Here is a 17,881-nt window from a genome sequence, read left to right as displayed (position 1 = left end):
GCGTTTCCGAGGACGATTAGCGATCATAGCGTCGGCGTTTAACTGAATTTTGACCACTTTCTTTGTGGGGGACGACGACGCCTTTGAGGGGACTGATATGACCCAAGGACATCTCACCACTTGTCCTTGGCAAAGACAATCTCAGGTTCTCATTTAGACCTCCCTGGCAAAGACAAGTAAAACATGAAAAGGGGTGCTTGACAAGGCATTCGTGTGGATTTTCGACAAGATTCAGGAAATTCGCTAGCCTCTAACAGGCTTGAGGGCGCGGCTGGAAATACTAGTAGTAGAAATTGGTCAAATAGATATAACACGCCAAGGGAGCTTAGCCATCCAGTTTACAGTTTGCCGGCCCACAATGGATGGCTAAACTCCCTCGGCGTGTTATATCTCTCTATAAATTGGCCAATTTCTACTATTTCCAGCTGCGCCCTCAAGCCTGGTAGAGGCTAGAAATTCGCACGAAACTTGTGAGAATCACAGGAAGAAATTTGCGAAAACGTACGAATATGAAAAAAAACATGAGGCAAATCCAAAGTTTATAGTCAAAATCTCTTCAAGAATATGATAAGATATGCCCGACGTAGAGTAAAACGTTATTTCGAGTGACACCGATACGAAATGTTATTCATTGTATAATTAATAACTTTTATTTGCAAAATCATGCCCGAAGGCTAATTGCTTTTACAATCAAGTATAATACTCATTGCAATACAGTAACAGGAGACAGGTAACAACTGTCTGGAAAGAACTTCTACTACTAGTACTACGCTAGCTATTATGGGGTTCGACTTCTTCTTTGGAGGCAGTGGATAATGAACAGTCCCACATTCTGCATAATTAGTGGGTTTTGTGATCTTAGTAGAAACGTAGTCTTTTGGTGATCTTCTAAATGATGAAAGGATGGAGAAATTGTATAATTAGTAACATGATTGCGTTAACGTACAGGGTTTGTGATTTGGTGTCCTTTAAATCAGGGTAATGGCTTTTTCAATCATAGGAAGCTTGGGTTATCTGTGCTATGTCACTGTGTCCTGCCCAATTTCGGAGCGGCAAAATAAAAATATTCTGGATGAGGAAATCTGTCTGATATCGACGACCGTTTACGAGACGGAAATTTGCAGCGGCGACCTAAGGGGTCCGTGGTAGTGCGCGGTACAAAAGTGACGAAAGGGTTTCGTTGGTTCAGGTTCGAGTTTACATTTCTCATAATCTGCTGCAAAATGCCATTTACTACTAACATGACTGAAAAGTGGAAGTAGTTGAGACCCAAAATAAATTGATATGTATGAATCAAAGAAAACAAGACGTCTATTTTTAGCACAATAATGTCTATAACGTTTTACATTTAACACTCAGATGCACGGTCATGCAAACAAACAGTAAAGTTGAAGTTCACATTACTAACACACATTCCAGCTTTCACTACAACACAAAAAGAAGTTATTTATTACCCCTTACAAACGGAAATGTTCCGCTATTAACACGTAACGATGACGGGACGCACCTGGGCGTTGTTGACTTTTACGTCACAGCCGATAAGCAAACATTCGAAAACTTCTACCTGGAAGCCAACAAGACAAAGGGCAAGCCTAACAGTCTGGCTGGTATCCAGACACAACATGTGTTCCTATTAGACTTCTCAGAGCGGGGACAGCTAGTCTCCACCAGACTTCTTTAGCGGGCTGAATAAATCGACGATCCAATCGGCCGAATGGATCGTCGATGGATCGTCGATGGCCGGCTACCTTGTCTCTCGCCAATTAATACCCTTTTTAGGCCGATTTCTACGATTTTATTCAGCCTGCAAAAGGAGTCTGGTGGAGACTAGCTAGAACCAGTACTCAAAGAAGTGTACCTCCCTCCGTGGCATAACTCACTCTGTGGCACAGTTCACTAGAGTTGAACCTTAAAACCGTGTAAAAATTGCATAAGTCAGCCCTACCCCAAATATGAACGCCGCCATTTCAAGGAGCCTGCGAAGGACAGCATGTTCCTAGTACCTTCAATAGCGCTTTCAGCAATGTGTATCTGTGTCTGTATAGCCGGTATAACCGCCTTTCGGCGTAACACACCAGCTTTGAATTGTGTACGTTTGGTATTGGTTTCAGTGCTTTCAATCATCATTGAACCCGCCATGACTTCATTATATGGGTATTTCTGGTATTGTATTGTGAGTTTTTCTATTTTTGGTTGAACCTTTGTGAAATCATTGCACTTCAGTTCAGATGTTTAGTCTGCCAAGTTCCTAAACCTTCGCACGTCGTTGTGTTAGCGTAGACTTCCGACTTGTCACAGTGAGGGGGCTTCAGGGAACACTGACTAAATCTAAGATCTAAATTTAGAAGTTTTAAAGGACGTTTGGGAAAGGAAGTTGTTAAGAAACCGTGGGTGGAAAACATTTCATGAAAAGAGATGATGGGCAGAAGGAGGGAAGGGGTAAGAGAAAGGGGAACAAGGTATAGAAAATAAGCAGGTAAGAGAGGTTGTCTGCAGTGAGTGTTGTTTCCGACAGAGGACGCTGCAACAGCACCGCAACCACATCCAGGTCACCCTAGGCAAACTTCTCTTCTTTTCCATCGCTTGGGGTGGTATTTTTCACCGGTCGTTTTGGTAAGTCGCTGGAACATGAAAAGCAGTTTTACAAGACGAAGGAAAGGGTGCAAAACCACGCGTCTGACGGGAAATAATATCTTAGAATAGTCTCGGCTTTGACTGACACTGAAGACGTTAGTCATCACCAGAATACCCACGCGGTAAGACCCACTCAGGGCTGTCTCCGTCTGGCGGTGCTGAGATGTCTGAATAAAAGACAAGAATGTCTAGACTCTACAAAAGTCTCCGGTCTGCGTTTTAATAATGCCTATTTTTTTGCTGACATGTACTAGTATGAATGAATGAAAGACCTTGGAGATGGCGTCCATCAAAATTGAAGTACATATGTAAAGTGGTTTGTATATCGTATATAGTTTGGGTTTAATCGTTTGCCAGGGTCAGCTATCGTCTATTCTACCAAGGAGCTTCAACACGTCCTTGATTCTACATTGTAGTTTTGTTTGGTTGTCGTTCTTGTCAAACCAACTCCATGGACAAACATATAAGACAACATACCGAGTACTATATATGGCCTTCACAGTACGGTAGAAGTTTTCTTGTAGCGTTTTCTTGTAGCATTTTGAGACAAAACCCCTGGTTATCAGATAACAGCACCCTGTTCCATCATATCGCTCGCTAGGAAATTATGACGTGTTTTTCCACACCCTGGATACCCGGCGCAGCTAGCCTGTGCTACAGCCACTAGGCCGCTAGGAGCGCGCTTTAGTCAGGCTATGTTTGTCAGTACAAATATACCTGCGGTATACCTGATATAGTCACTGTCTGTTCTAGCTCGTTAGGGGTAGCCTGGGGTCCAGTCTTGTCGGTTTCAGCCCGCATCCTATGGTCGCTACTTCGCCAACTACTAGCCTCTACCAGGCACCGCGGATCGCTGGAAAAATAGTAGAAATTGAAATTGGCCGAAATAAAGGGATAGTATACCAGAGAAGATCCAGGGCCATAGAAGATCATAGAAGCTCCAATTTGTCGCAAATTGGAGCTTCTATGGCCCTGGATCTTCCCTCGTATACTATCCCTTTATTTCGTCCAATTTCTACTATTTTTCCAGCGATCCGCGGTGCCTGGTACTACCTTGTAAAAGACTGGATTCCAGGCCAACACAAGGATGGCTCAGTAGGAAATTCCGGACAGGAAAACCGTAGTCGGAACCGGAAGGCAGCTGACAGAGTGGAGAACAACTTTTAGAACATGATTCGCACAGGAACAAAATAACAAGGACGCGAAAGATTGTTATCTAGCTCTTATCGTCGATATGCTAAAATCAGAACTGTTTTAACTCTCTGTCTTGGTATGTAAATTACACAAGACAGAAGTGTTTCGCCCCTTTGACATGCCAACTGACAGTGTATGACACTCGCGCATTGCTATAAATGTTTTTCCTCACCGACATACAGACACAATAACAATATCGTATCGAAGATACTGTAGATATATAGTGTAGTGTATAAATAGATATGGATATATAATTTTCAAGTCTACGTAGATTCAGACTCTTCAGTAGAAAAGGAGTTAGTTAAAAATAAATCCAAAGCACGTCTCAACTTTCCGCTGTCTACTAGTACTACTTGATAAAGATCAGCGAGCGCATTTAATGTTATGCCTGTATTTGGTAAAAAGATGAATATTCAAGCCGCTGTGACGTCACGATCCTTCGCCCGGGGACACCCTACCCTGCCCTACACTCCGACTCCGACTACTACTCACCCCGCCGCCGCTAGACAGTGATGTCATAGGGGCAGTTCCGCCCACCCAGTCGGGGAGCAGGTATGCAAATAGCCGCGTCACAAACCGTGAATAGTCCCCGCCTTCCGGTGTACAAATCGGACAGTCGCACGGCCTGTGGACCATTCATAACTCAGAGTACATCCTATCCGGCGTTGTAAGGAAGGCTCTTCGCGTAATTCGGAAGCAATTTGTTCTGTTATACATCGTCTACACTACAACTTTGAATCTTTTACGCTGTGATCGTGTTTTGCGCGTACGAACCTAGACCAAGTATCGTTTGACAAGTTCGTTTTGTTTTTTTGTCGGGCGTGAAGTGGGCTCCTTGTTATCGCGTTACGATCTCTACTGAAATTTTCCAGCCGACTGTTGACTTTACATACGTGCGTTCAAGCCTTCGCTGCCATGGATCTTCTACAGAAGAATGTGCTTTTCCCGACGCTGAAGGAATACAGAAGGACGTGTTACGCGTCTGTGTTGTTCACACTGCTGCTATTTTTCAACGTGCACGATTCGAGCTGCTTCAACTTGGATACCTCAGACGCGACCAGGGTCACCAGGACGGGGGCCGCCGGGAGCTTGTTCGGATTTTCCGTGGACTTCCACGGGCAGGGTGACAGTGCCTGGTACGTTGATTCTTCTTCCTTTTCTCTTGGTAGAAACTTTTCTCTCCTTTGACATCGGTGAGTTATGGTTGTAGTGGCGAAAACAGTGGGATGGGTCGACAGATGGGACGTGTTGTATTCATGCGAGCAAACGACAGTTTTTAGCGTCAAGGTGCGAAGTGGGGCGGCAGGAGTGAGACTTTCACCCGCCCCTTTCACAGTCATAAGTTGTCACAGCAAGCAGAAAGGGGTTATGAACGTGTTTGTAGCACCACATCAGAACTATTTTGTACGTAAACTGTTCCTCAAACGACGACACGTTCTGTAGTGTGGCTCGGTAAACTATGTGTGACCTCGGGTCAGGGACCACGCCATGTTGAACGACCTCCTTACAGTGTGCCGGAGTTTACTTTGGGGGTTAATCTTTTACAAGGTCCTGTTCTTGTTTCTGTGGCAGACGGTTCGGGACGGAAGTTTCTAAACTGAAAAAAGATACTACAAATTTGCTAAATACTTAAATATAGGGTGAATAATTCGGGTTAAGTCGGCCCAATCTGCTGTCAGGCAACTGGACATTCAGGACCACCCTGTTTCACCACTTTTAAAAATTTTTCCGAAAAGATTCTGGTACGTCGCGTGGAGACAAGACGCGGAGGCGTTTCGCTACGGCGATATTGACGGACTTAGACAAAAAGTTCTTGTTAAAAACCAGTAGTAGAAATTGGCCTTATACTCCTTTTGGATCTGTACTCCTTAAAAAACCAACAGCATCAGCCAAGTTGTCAACTATTTTCAGTCCGCTATTGAGGTCTTCTGGAAGATCGAGACAAAAAAATGCCAGCGCGGCGCGTTTTTAGATCTGATGAAAGATCGCTACCCTACTCTCCAAGCAGAGGGTTGGTGGCGGGAAGATCGTTTGCTTTTTTTTATATACGGCCCTTTTTTGTCGCTACCACCACCAACCACTTGGGTGGGGAAATGGTTACAGACTGGCCAATTTGATGCTGTCTTACCCCTACCAAAAGATCTGCTTGGAGATTTAATACGCTACCCAGCCGTGACACCCGGCATGTTCTCTCTCCGTGCGCTAGCTTGCCCAGACGGCCTGTCCGACACACCAGATGGCAGCGCTACGGGCACCTGCATATCTGTACAGCCCACTCGGTACACAAACCTGTAGCGTTTACGGCAGTCAAAATCAATCCAAAGTTTACCCACGACCGTGTGTTCTGTTTGACAGCGAACAGATTTCGCCTTTCCGACCTTCTTGCCTGACGAATGTCGTACTTCCGGGGTCCGCGTAGGAAAGGCGGTGATAACCATAAAGCGGGATGGGCGAAATTACTGTATAGCCCGGGGCAATTAACCCTCACTCCAGGCGTTTCTGAATTATATTATTCCTGTCTAAAAAAGCCATGCCCTTTCTTGAATATCATCGGGATTGGTGGATGGGTTTTTCTCTAGCTTTACCTCTCGTCTGCGGGGTTATCCTACACCTGCGCACGGCTACTAGTATTTCGGTTCCCGTTGACCAGTTTTAACTCTAAAGTACTAGCAACATGTCAAACGTATCTGTTGTACGTTTGGCACTTTAAAAGACGGATCGGATGACAGAGAGTTTTCCTAGCGGTGTACGTTGATTGGGGATACCATGGAGACCGACTCTGGTCACTTTTTCCGGAATGCGAGTGTCCGTATCGTGTGTTGTTTCTGTTACGATCCTCTTTATTTTCCCAGTAATGCCCCCGTATGGGACAGTAAATCCCCCGAGACAGACGCCCTTTCGGTAGTCTTGAGGGGTGTTTGCTAAACATGCTCGGCTACACGTTCTCACCACCACTGGCCGCAAACTCCTTTCGGGGGCGAATAGAAAAGTTCAGCTGGCTCCGAACCAATTTTTGCCCTTCATGATAGTTTTCATTCATACGTCACTAGGGAAGGTTCGTAGTTGGTAGGGACGATTCGATATGCTCTTTATTCTCCAAGCAGTTGTCAGCAGGGAAGATCGTAACAATTTTCTGAAGAGTAGTGTCAATCCTCTCTTCCAAATCTACCTGTGGGTTGGTTCTTAGCCTCCATAGGCGTTCCGAGCAAAGGGGTGGGGGTGGGGGTACGGATCGTAGAATTCGGAAAAGAATAATTAGCCAGGATCATAAGTCAGCCCTGGCCCTAAATATTACCGTTTTTGAATCAGCGCTGTTAGTCTGGTGGAAACTAGTTGGTTCTCCTGTTTCTAAGGGAACCATGTCCCTCTCACAAACCTCTGTTTTTGTCCCGGCTCTGTCCTGTTTTCCTGGCGCCTGTCTTGTGCTCCATCTTTGTGCGCGAATGTTCCCTGTCGTGCATCATCTACCGGACCACCTGTCGGCCGGCTCCTCTCGCGCCAACTCGCTAAAGAAACGGGCACAAAAGGGCCACAAAGGCGCCGACAGGGGGGCCGCTAACGGGGCTGCCCTCTGCGCACGGGGAAAGATGGACGGTCTTTGGTGGCAGAATAATTGAAATAATTGCAAATTCGCCGTTACATTACGGAGCTGGAGGGTTCTTCCGTTCGTCGAATTCCACTAGATAACCGACACTTTTGCAATTCGTAGGGTCACTGAGCCGCACCGTTTGTTTCTATCAAATGTCAAATATCTTTGTAATCAGTGACAGAAAAAAAACGAAGATACTGTGAAGCATCTCATATGGAGTGTTATTAAAGTTTCTTGTAAATTCAGCAACAAGGCAAGTTGAAATCTGTGATTCTGACATTGTCAAGCAACCTTGTGTCTAGTGTTACTTTTTCGATCTATAATTACGACGTTCTAATGAGTTAATTCTAATTCCCAGGTTGTTGGCGGGAGCCCCCAAAAGTCAGACCGCCCAGCCGGGTGTTACTGAGGGGGGTGCGGTGTTCCGATGTGACGTCAAGACCAGTATTTCCCTCACACCCAACCCCTGCGCACCCATCCCTTTCGACAACGACGGTAAGTCTTTCACATGTCATTTCCGTGGGCGCTCTACCATGACTTCGATAAACTTGACTAGTTTATAAACTTGATAAACTTGAGTAGAGTTGTAAACTTACGTACAATGCCAAAGAATGTTGACACCGCGGGTTTTTGACATGTCATTTCCGTGGTCTTTCTAGTCTCTACCATGACTTCGATAAACTTGACTAGTTTCTAAACTTGATAAGTTTGAGTGGACTTGTAAACCACTTTAAAACGATAAGTGCGGCTTACGTACAATGTCAAAGATGTCATTTCCGTTTGTCTTTCTAGTCTCTACCATGACTTCGATAAACTTGACTTGTTGATAAAATTGAGTGGACTTGCAAACCACTTTAAAAGGATAAGTGCAGCTTACGTACAATGTAAAAGAATGGCATCAATATAAGAGAGCTTGGCAAGATAGGAAATGCCTCTAGTGACGTCGACGATCATATGTACTCTCCAATCAGAGGTTTGGGTTTTTGGGGGTATTTTTAGCGTGTTTTTAGGCTTTTTTTATCGGGGTTTCTCTTTTGCACTGAATTTTTTCCCCACCAAAACAAAATTCAGTGCAAAAGAGAAACCCCGATAAAAAAAGCCTAAAAACATGCTAAAAATACCCCCAAAACCCAAACCTCTGCTTGGAGAGTAATCATATGAAGGCCTATGTTCTTAGAATGACCGGATATTCAAGTTGCTGCCCATGTGATACTAGCTCATGCAAATTGACATTTCCTCTATCTGATTATAAGAATAGATAATGCAGAATTTGGTGGCTTCTGAGTAAATATTAACGTCACACATACCGTGAAAAGGCATTGTCATATCCACATGAACAAGTGTATCAAGTTATGATGAACGTAAGCCGCTAAATATTTATGTGATCATCAGAAGATAAAAAAGGAAGGGGGCCGAGTCATACATAATCCGTCAAGTTACCTTCCCAAGGGTATATCGGCGTTCCATCAATTTTGTATGAAAATAGGATTTGTGGCAGAGTCGTTATCAACACCTTTTGAGCGGAAACCACCCAGAATTGATTTAGGTGAAAAATTCCTTCTAAAAGGATTTTCTCTTGTTCAGACTGCCGATGAAATTATGTTACCACCCTTCATGTTATGGTCATAGAACGTTCGGTTCAACTTCAAGCGTTTAGTGAACGATTTGTGTTTTCCGGATGTAACGAAATACACGACTTTCCTCACTTCGCTCAGGTGAAAATGAGTATTGTCCTGTCATGTATTTGTCCCATGTGTTGGTGGCGGCATTAATATAAGTTGATAAAACTTGAGTGTGCCGTCACCACGTCTGGTGATTACATGTTGGAATTAAAAAAAACACGAAGTACTTGGGCACGTTGTTTAAGAAAATAAATTAAATGACTTAAATGGGCAATCGATAAATATTTTAGACTACAAAAAAGGCACCATTTCGCGGAGGTATGTATACGTGATGTTAGTATAAAACGAAGGCAGGGAAAATCTTTTTGTAAATTCTTTTACGACATACATGTAACGTTACATGTGTACAGTATTTAGCTTCGGGGAAGGCTTGAAAAGTACACCAAATTTGACATTTTTGCACGAGTGACGTGTGCGATGTTTACTAATCTATTTGGATTAAAAGAAGAAGAAACTTCCCGGTTTCATTTCACTCGTTTTTCCGCCAAAATCGGTCCTGCTTTCCTGCTCAGACGACCCTTGTCCAGAGAAGTTCCTGTCCATTCAACATGAAGGCATTATTCACTATCACTAACCCGTTACGCCAGTGACTAACCCGTTTCGGTCGCTTGAAAAGCCTTTATTACATTTTTCTCATCGTATATAGAACAGAAAATGGCATAGTTAAGCACCGTAGCACTTGTATTTTGAAGAATAACCAATTGCATGTTTATAGCAAAGTTGTATGCAAACAAGTCAACAAAACATACAAGAAAAGAACTCACACAAAAACTCTCTTCATCAAAATTTGTGATCTTTGTTAGTTTCTGAGGTTTTTTTTTTTTGAGGTTATGGAATGGACAATCTTTTTGGCCGAAGGGGTTCATTTTTGTGTTTCTAAGACACCCTTTGCGACACTATATTATTGGCTCTCCGACGTCAAAGTGGGTTGGGGAATGCCAAACATTGGTGACGTCATGTCCCAGACAAAAAAACGTAAGTCACCGGAAGTACGTAGGCAGTGTGGGTCAGCATGACCATATTTGGTAGCAAAACTGCCGGAAGTAAATGTTTGGATTTCCAAGATGGCGGTAAGATTGAATCGATTTCAATAGCAGACGAAGTTTGATCAATATTTTCTGCTTTTGTAGTGTTCAAAATTGGTTAATACTATGGATAGTTGATGTATAAAGAGATTTAGTTTAGTTAGTCTACATTTATTTTCTTGGGTTTTGTTTTTTATGATCTCTGGGACTTTTGAAAAAGTTGGAAGGGAGCGGGAGCATCTGACACCGTTATTTTCTACGCGTGTTATCTGTGCATGGAAGATAAGAAAAAATGTGCCAACAAGTTACATCTGGGAACTTCAGACAGCCTGTCTTTCTTGATACATTGTCGACGGCCCGATAAACTAGGTTACAACTTCAGATATGTGTGACAAGACCGTTGGCAGAGCGTACTTGTTGACAGGCATATGGCTTTCATATCGGTGACAGTTTGGCGAAGCTCTCCGACCTCTTTGGTTTGGCTTTGATAACAAAGCAGCTAAGCATACGTTTTAAAAATATCTATTTACACAGGATCTAAAGGAAAATAATCAAGCAGACATTATTATAAAACTTGAAACTTGTATTATGAATGTCCCTCATGAAAAGTCAGCGACTGAGACTCTGGGAGGGAGTGGCTGCAAAGTCAGTCCGGCCGACTGAGAAAACCATAATTTCTAAGAGTAAGAGCATAAAGTTTTCAAAGTGGAGCATTGGTGGTCCATTGTTTGACTGCTGTTGCTGTTCAATGGGACAAAACAACAACAACAACAACATATTACTCAATATTGCACATTGCTGGGCGTTTGAAAAACAGTACTGCCAAGTCTGTCTATAGTGACAACTCAAGGGACTTGAAGAAAATGGTTACTCACTGTAGTCAGGGTTCTTTATCATCAATTTTATGCATGGGTCAATGAAAAAAACAATCATTCAGTGGCCACAATAGCCAGGTGGCCCTCATGTATACTAGTAGATTCTGAAGTTGTCACATGTATGGAATTCAACTGTACTGAGAAATTTTGAACATTTGTCTAATCCCAGGTGATGACAGAGGAGTGGACCTGGAGGGAAACATCCTACCGAAGGACCAGAAGTCAGGACAGTGGTTCGGAGCCACCGTCAAGAGTGCTTCTCCTGCCAAGGATGTAGTCATTGTAAGAGAAAAACTGATTACCTTCTATCCATTATAGAACTTATTAAAGTAATCTTATACTGCCCAAGTGTTTGTACAGTGAATGCTCGAGCTCTGATCTAAATTGTACCTTTGTCAGATTAGAGCTTTCAGGACAGCAATGGTCCCATGGGGTCCAATTTAAATTCTTTTAAAAATGAAACATTTTTAGTAGGTCTCGAATTTATGCCATTTTGAATGCCATTTTGAAAATCTGAAGGACACTTACTGTGTTGTTGCCATGATGGTGTGTTCCATCCCCAGCCTATAAATAAGTATAAGTTGTAATGTTGAAATATTAGCTAGACAAAGAGATCCCAGCCAAATGTCTTCTTAAGTGTTGTTTGATGTTAATTCCTACCTTCTTCCAAGTGAATTTCTTTGTAAGTATCAATGCTTTTATCCTTTAATAAATTATTTCTGAAACAGATACCTTTTTATTTTATTTTACCCTAGGCATGTGCACCACGATATGTGTACTACACAGAAACGTTTAAGGAGAGGGAGCCTGTAGGTAACTGTTTCCTCGCTGCTGCGAACTTCTCACAAATCAGGAACTATTCCCCCTGCAAGAAGGGTAAGTATTCCTGCAACCTTCAGGAAGTTCTTTTTGGAATGACTTTTACAATGAATGCTACATCGTAATGCTATGTGGAGATTGCAAAATGTTGATGGTAATGTATGCTTGGAAATGTGAATAATGCTTGGAATTAATGTATAGGTAGTAGTTTTGCATGTAATCAGTTAAGTCAAGTTACATAACTAGCATGAATGTGAATCTAATGCCTGACTGATAGTGATATAGTATATATTAAGTAGTGTAGAACTTTTTTCTAATGCTTGGTTTGATTAAAGCATGTCACATGAAATTCTTTAGTGCATGGGTAACAAGGCAGCTTCACTTATACTAGCTTTAATTTTTTTCTTTGCTATTTTCTTTTATTATTAAGGAATGCGTGCCAGGGCTGCCTAGTTGTTTTCCTGTTTATTTTTCCTTTCTTACTTTGCACATATTTTTTGCGGTGATCTTTATTTCAGCCCCTTAGAGAGGAGTTTTAACCCATTAACTGTGCTGGTTTCTCCTGTAGCGCTTGACTCAGATTGGGAGAATAATATCGGTTGGAATCAAGTTAGTTACTGCCAGGCGGGGTTTAGTGCAGATTTCTCACCCGTAAGTACTCACAGCTCGTACAGTCAGGTCCTGACCAGGGCCAGTCTGGGGGGATGTCGGCTGGGAAACATCCTCGGGAACAGTGTTTATTTCATCAAGTTATGTGGCAACATAACAGTATATAAGCCTACCCAAGTAGCCAGTTGCTATTATCCCTAGCAACAATGATAGAAATCTGTCTTTAAAGTAATGTAACAGGACTTCGAAATTATTGAAGGCAAAATTGCAGTGGATTTTCCTGTTACTGCACTTACTTTAGAAATCCCAATTCACCCCCTTGTCTGTTTAATATAGTCCATCAATCAAATTATGCAAACATTTGCATATTCTTTAATCTAATTTTGCACACTTAAATTGCAACTTATCTTACATTGAATGAAACAAAACCAAAACAAAACAAATATTTTGATGTAAGATTTTCCAGATTTTCTGCAAACGCAAGCCAACCTTTTGCAAGACAAAGCAGTAAAACTAAAAGGTTATGGTTACTGGGGGTACTCCTGTTTCCTACGGATGTTTCTACCACATTTTCCAGACTGGTCCCCAGGATACAGTAACACTCACCACCAGTGCCAGTGCCATGTGTCCATCTGTGTTGCATGCTGTGTAAACCAACATTTATGTTCTTTGTTGTGGTTTTTTTGTTCCCCATTCCAGACAGCCAGGGTGGTTTCGGCCGCCTTGGCTACTGTCAGGCCGGTATCAGTTTGGATTTTGCTAATGTAAGTACACAGGGTGTGACCTGGGGAGACTCTTCCTTCTATGCCGCTCCTCCTGGGTGTAGATCTCAGCAGCCATGACACCTCTACTGTCTTTTCTACAAGTAGGGTAGCTGGTTGACAAGGACTTTCAGATTTCTAAACCCTTTGATTAAATCTCTAATAACTCTAGATCTCCTTTTCTGTTGATTGTACAATTAGTAGACTAAAAAATTGAAACAAAAGATCCCGAATAGATGTTTAGTCCTACAATGCAAAACTGACTGTTATTCTAACACTTTGAAATATAAAAATGCTTCCCACCTTCGTTTTGCTGTATTCTATGAAATGGATCTTCTGTCTTGATTATTTGCTCTCAAGAATCCTTTATTTCCTCTGATCCGAAGAATTGTTTTTCCCGGCTTCTCGATTCAGTTACTCTTTGGTTTATGCTTCCTCTTTTTGAGTGGCTTCATATGTATCTTGTTTTCTATTTCTAATTAGAACAGGACTTTTATTTCATACTGGTTACAAGCTATGGTTTCGAAATTTGCTTTTGGTCTGTATGGCTCTTATTTCTTTACTTGAAACAAGGATATCTTTCATATGCTTTCTTCTCAAGATGTTATTTCAGAACAACATCAAAATAGATGTTGCTTTATATTTCTTTTGCTCTGGAGTTTGATCTTGATTCTATCTGTCCTTGTTTTCGTCAGTACTAGTGTTTTAAAATTTCAGTTTTCCCTTGAAATGATTTCGTTTTATGGCTACCTCCTTTAGTTTACACTATAATTGTAGTCATCAAAATTTCCCTTCATATCCCGCAAACAGTGAGTTATTTCAGGCTCTAATTGCAACAATCTCACCTTTCTAATCCTTCTTGTACGAGATGTCATCATTCATCTGGCTCAAAATGTACCACATTTAACCTTTCTCTTTCTCCGTTTCTGTACCTATTACCGGTAGGCTTGTGCCAGTTCTTTGTATGATCAGGATGTGATTATGCATCTGTGAATGTAGTTGCTCAGATTCTTTTGATGACGAGGAAAATGGAAGGGAAGGCCCTGGGGGTATCGGTGGGATGTTGCCTTGTATTTTCTATCAGAAACATGCTAACATTTAGTCAGAAGGATATGATACACCCAATGAGGATATAGCAAGAAGGTATGATGTTTTCTCTGAAGTCAAGGAAGTGAATAGACTATTTTTGGCAAAGACGAGCTATGTGTGTTGTCAAACTGCCAACACAGACAACACTTTGAACACACTTTATGTGCTATTGATAACTGTTTCTGTGATTTGTATCAAACAAGCTATGTCAGTAGTCTTCTCAGTAATTATAGCTGTTGCCATGGTGGCTTCATAAAGATGGAGGCACTAATTGGTCATTAATTAGCTTACAATTAGCTGTCACAAACAGTTTCTATTTTTACTTCATTCTTTGAAGCAAAAAAAAAAAAAATGTATACATCATTAAACAAAGCTCATGGCATTTTGAGTTCCTTCCCAGCAATGGTTTGTTAGCTAAATAAAAACAAGATTTTCACACAGTGATTCCGCACAATTACTCTTGATAAGAGCCGAATGTTGAGGTTTTGATGGCCCATTATTAGTCTCCACCAGACTTTTGTGGGGTGAATAAATCATAGAAATCGGCCTAAGAAGGATATTAATTGGCCAGAGAAGGTAGCCGGCAACAGAAGCTCCATTTCCCCGCCAAGCTTCTTAAAAAAAAATAAAAACAAGATTTTTACACAGTGATTCCGCATAATTACTCTTGATAAGAGCCGAATGTTGAGGTTTGGATGGCTCGTTATGAAGCAGCTGGGTTTCCTGTTGTTGAGAGGCGTCCCTGGATGTATGTTGAGCTGTTCCTGGCGCAGGAAATGTTTGGTAGGTCGGTCAGGAAATTCTACAGTGGTCCAGTCAGCCCCGAGGACAATCCGGTCCCTGTGCTGAACATTTCTGGAAGCAGGAACTTCAAAGCTTTTGGATTAAATGCTTCTTTTGAATTAAGGGTCAACAGAATCAGTTGGAGAGGTACCCTAAAATTTGACATGGTTTAAAGGCAGAACTTGGATGGATGAAAATGCTTTAAGTCCAAGGTCGTTGACCTCTTTCTTCATAGGAACTGTGTTTTTGTTTGAGGGCATTGACCTTCACATCGCAAAATGTAGGAAATGCGTGATTGTGATTTTTCTATTTCTGTGGAACCAAGAAAAACTTGGCATCCAGTTTTCTCGAACAGAATGTCCTGTAGGGCGGCTTGCGATACCGGTAAGGTCAAAGTCATGGAGGTTGTTTTTTGTTTGCCACCTTTCTACGCCTGGGTTGGTTGATCTCCTAGGTCTGCAAAGTCTAAGCCTGTTGTTACTGAGTGTGTGTGGCCCGAGGCCGTCTTACTCCGGCCGTACAACATTCCAGCTCAACCCGGATCGACCCTTCCAGATCCAATTGTTTTCATTAGCCAGGCCAACTGTACCTCTGAGAGTGGCAAAATGAATAGCTTTTGGGCATTGATACATGTACACCCCCTTGTATAACCCCACACCACAGAAACTGGTAAAAAGAACGGGAAAATGCTTTGTATGAGACGAGAAAGAAACCCAGTGTTGCTCTTTTGGGAAATGTGTAGCTGCCAGGCATTTGATTGAGAATGACATCTCGTTGGCGGATCTGATTGATTGTATCTCGGGACCAATCTAGGCAGAGTCTATCAGTGTCTCAATAATTAAAATCAACTTCCTAACACAGTACCTGTTGTGACAGATCTTACAGGGTAGACTTTTCTTTTGGTTATTTTCTAACTTTACCAATCTTATTGCTTTATGAGTCAGACATTGTATATTATCACACAGTAGAGGAAACTTGAAGTTTAAGATCGCCTTTGGATTGTGTTACCCATGTTCGTCCTCACGTGTTCATTGCTACGTAGCTAAAGAGCTTTTTCCTGGGTGTTTGTATGAGTAAAGTACTATGGTAATGTACCAGTGTGAAACTGCTACTTAAGTTAATGGGGTTTCAGAATTATAGCTCTAGAGTAGAGTGGCTAGAGCCCAAATCCAACAGACCGGAAACAGCAAATTGCTTGGCTGCTGACTCTATGAGTGTATTTCCATGTTCTGTCTTTAGATCTAATCCTCCCCTGTGTCTGAATTTCCAGACTATTTTGTCCTAGCCCGGAACTCTTGCCTTCGGACAAATCCTCTTCCCTCCAGGAGAGAACACCCAAGGAGGATGTATCCCATCATGCATTTCTCTCCTATTATAAGACCATGATCCTTTTTACCTCGAAGACTAACAAAAGACACATGTAGCAATCCAATAAACTAGAATTTAAAAAAAAGTTCCTCCCCCCCAAAAAAGTCAGAGTAACCACTAAACCGCAGATAATGGTGACAAATTTAAACAACTCTGCAATGTTCCCCACGGTAATCTGTTTGGCTAAGGAGCCTTGTCGACCTTGGTTACACTTTGACCTTCAGTGTTCTGTTAGTAGACGTTATAATCTCCTGTTTCTCTTTGATGTCTTTGTTCCGTTCCCTCAGGGATTTTAAACTTGAGACTCTGAAAGTTCATGCTCCAGTAATGTCACTATTTCTTTCAGGAACTACTAGATTGTTCTGGAGATGCAGAAAGTTAGGAACAAAAAGTACATGACATATAGGAATGACAACTTTTCTGCAAAGCAATTTAACATACCACTGTCTGAAGCATAATTTTCAATAAAATATTTTCACCCCCTGAATACTTATTACTTTCACCCCTTAGTACTTGTTTTGTCCAATTGGAAATCACATGTTTCTTTTTCACAAAGTTTGTGATGTGTGGTAGAACAGTCCCTAATGTTATTAGTTCAGCTAGCAGTCCCTCGGTGTGCCTTGGTGAACTCTTCCAATTTCGGTCCCTCTTCTTTGCAAGTGGTTGTGTCTGGAGATTGAAAGCCCTCGCCATGCTTGAAGGCTCCAATGTCTTCTTATTAACAGGTCTGCCAGTTTCCAAGGCCACTTATGCCACTGTCTGCTGCCCGCAAATTTTCTGCTCTACCAGTCCTTGGGACTGTGGTTGAGACGACTATTCCATCTCAGGGAAAGAAGGGGGTAGCAATAGGATGATCTATAGGACGAATTGTCCTGAAATAAGAGCTTAGACATGACATCATTGAATGGCCACACCTCCTTTTGTGTTCACAAGACAGTCTAACAGTGAGCTGAGCATGGTCTTTGGGTCTTTCTTTTTGTGCATTGTTCAATGTTCTTGGTCTAGGTCTTTTCTGCCCACACAGGCTACAGTCAAATGGTGAATGGAAAACAGTTATTTATCACATTTTCCTTGCATTTCACTAATTTCCTACACAACATAACATGGCCTTTATTTAGCTCTGGTTTTTCTGTGTTAGTTTGTGCTCTTTTGCTCCTTGAAGACTCTTGGAAGTGCATCTCTGCCTTCTTATTTTCCTTGTTGTTCTCAGTCTTCTTTAGAGGCCATGTCTCCTGCGGGGGTGACTGCTTTTCTTCCACGGTTACAGCAGCTTTCAAAAGTGCCCACACAATCAGTGACACTCAGATTTCGGGGGTCAGAGCTCTCGTACTGTGTGCCTCAAAGAACAACCCTGCATGCTGCCGATGTGGGCTGTGTCACCCAGGCGGCAGTGTCTCGGTGTGGCCTCCTGGGACCCTGTAAATGCTTATGAACCATCTGTTGCTGGTGTGTC

At 42.2% G+C, this 17,881-nt stretch overlaps 1 protein-coding gene across 1 annotated transcript in view; it reads left to right on the top strand.

The window, feature by feature from the left end:
* Positions 1–4,387: 4,387 nt before the first annotated feature.
* The window catches only part of LOC109478018 (integrin alpha-8-like), a 65,335-nt gene continuing 51,841 nt past the window's right edge, over positions 4,388–17,881 (top strand). The window contains 7 exon segments of the mRNA XM_019779468.1: positions 4,388–4,964; positions 7,776–7,912; positions 11,169–11,281; positions 11,755–11,875; positions 12,387–12,486; positions 13,024–13,052; positions 13,055–13,191. Of these exon segments, the coding sequence (XP_019635027.1) occupies positions 4,744–4,964; positions 7,776–7,912; positions 11,169–11,281; positions 11,755–11,875; positions 12,387–12,486; positions 13,024–13,052; positions 13,055–13,191 (858 nt within the window). The 5' untranslated portion in view covers positions 4,388–4,743.

The sequence above is a fragment of the Branchiostoma belcheri genome, unplaced genomic scaffold (assembly GCF_001625305.1).
Source record: "Branchiostoma belcheri isolate BF01 breed outbred unplaced genomic scaffold, Haploidv18h27 scaffold42, whole genome shotgun sequence".
Taxonomy (NCBI): Eukaryota; Metazoa; Chordata; class Leptocardii; order Amphioxiformes; family Branchiostomatidae; genus Branchiostoma; species Branchiostoma belcheri.
This window is presented reverse-complemented; position numbering and strand designations above follow the sequence as displayed.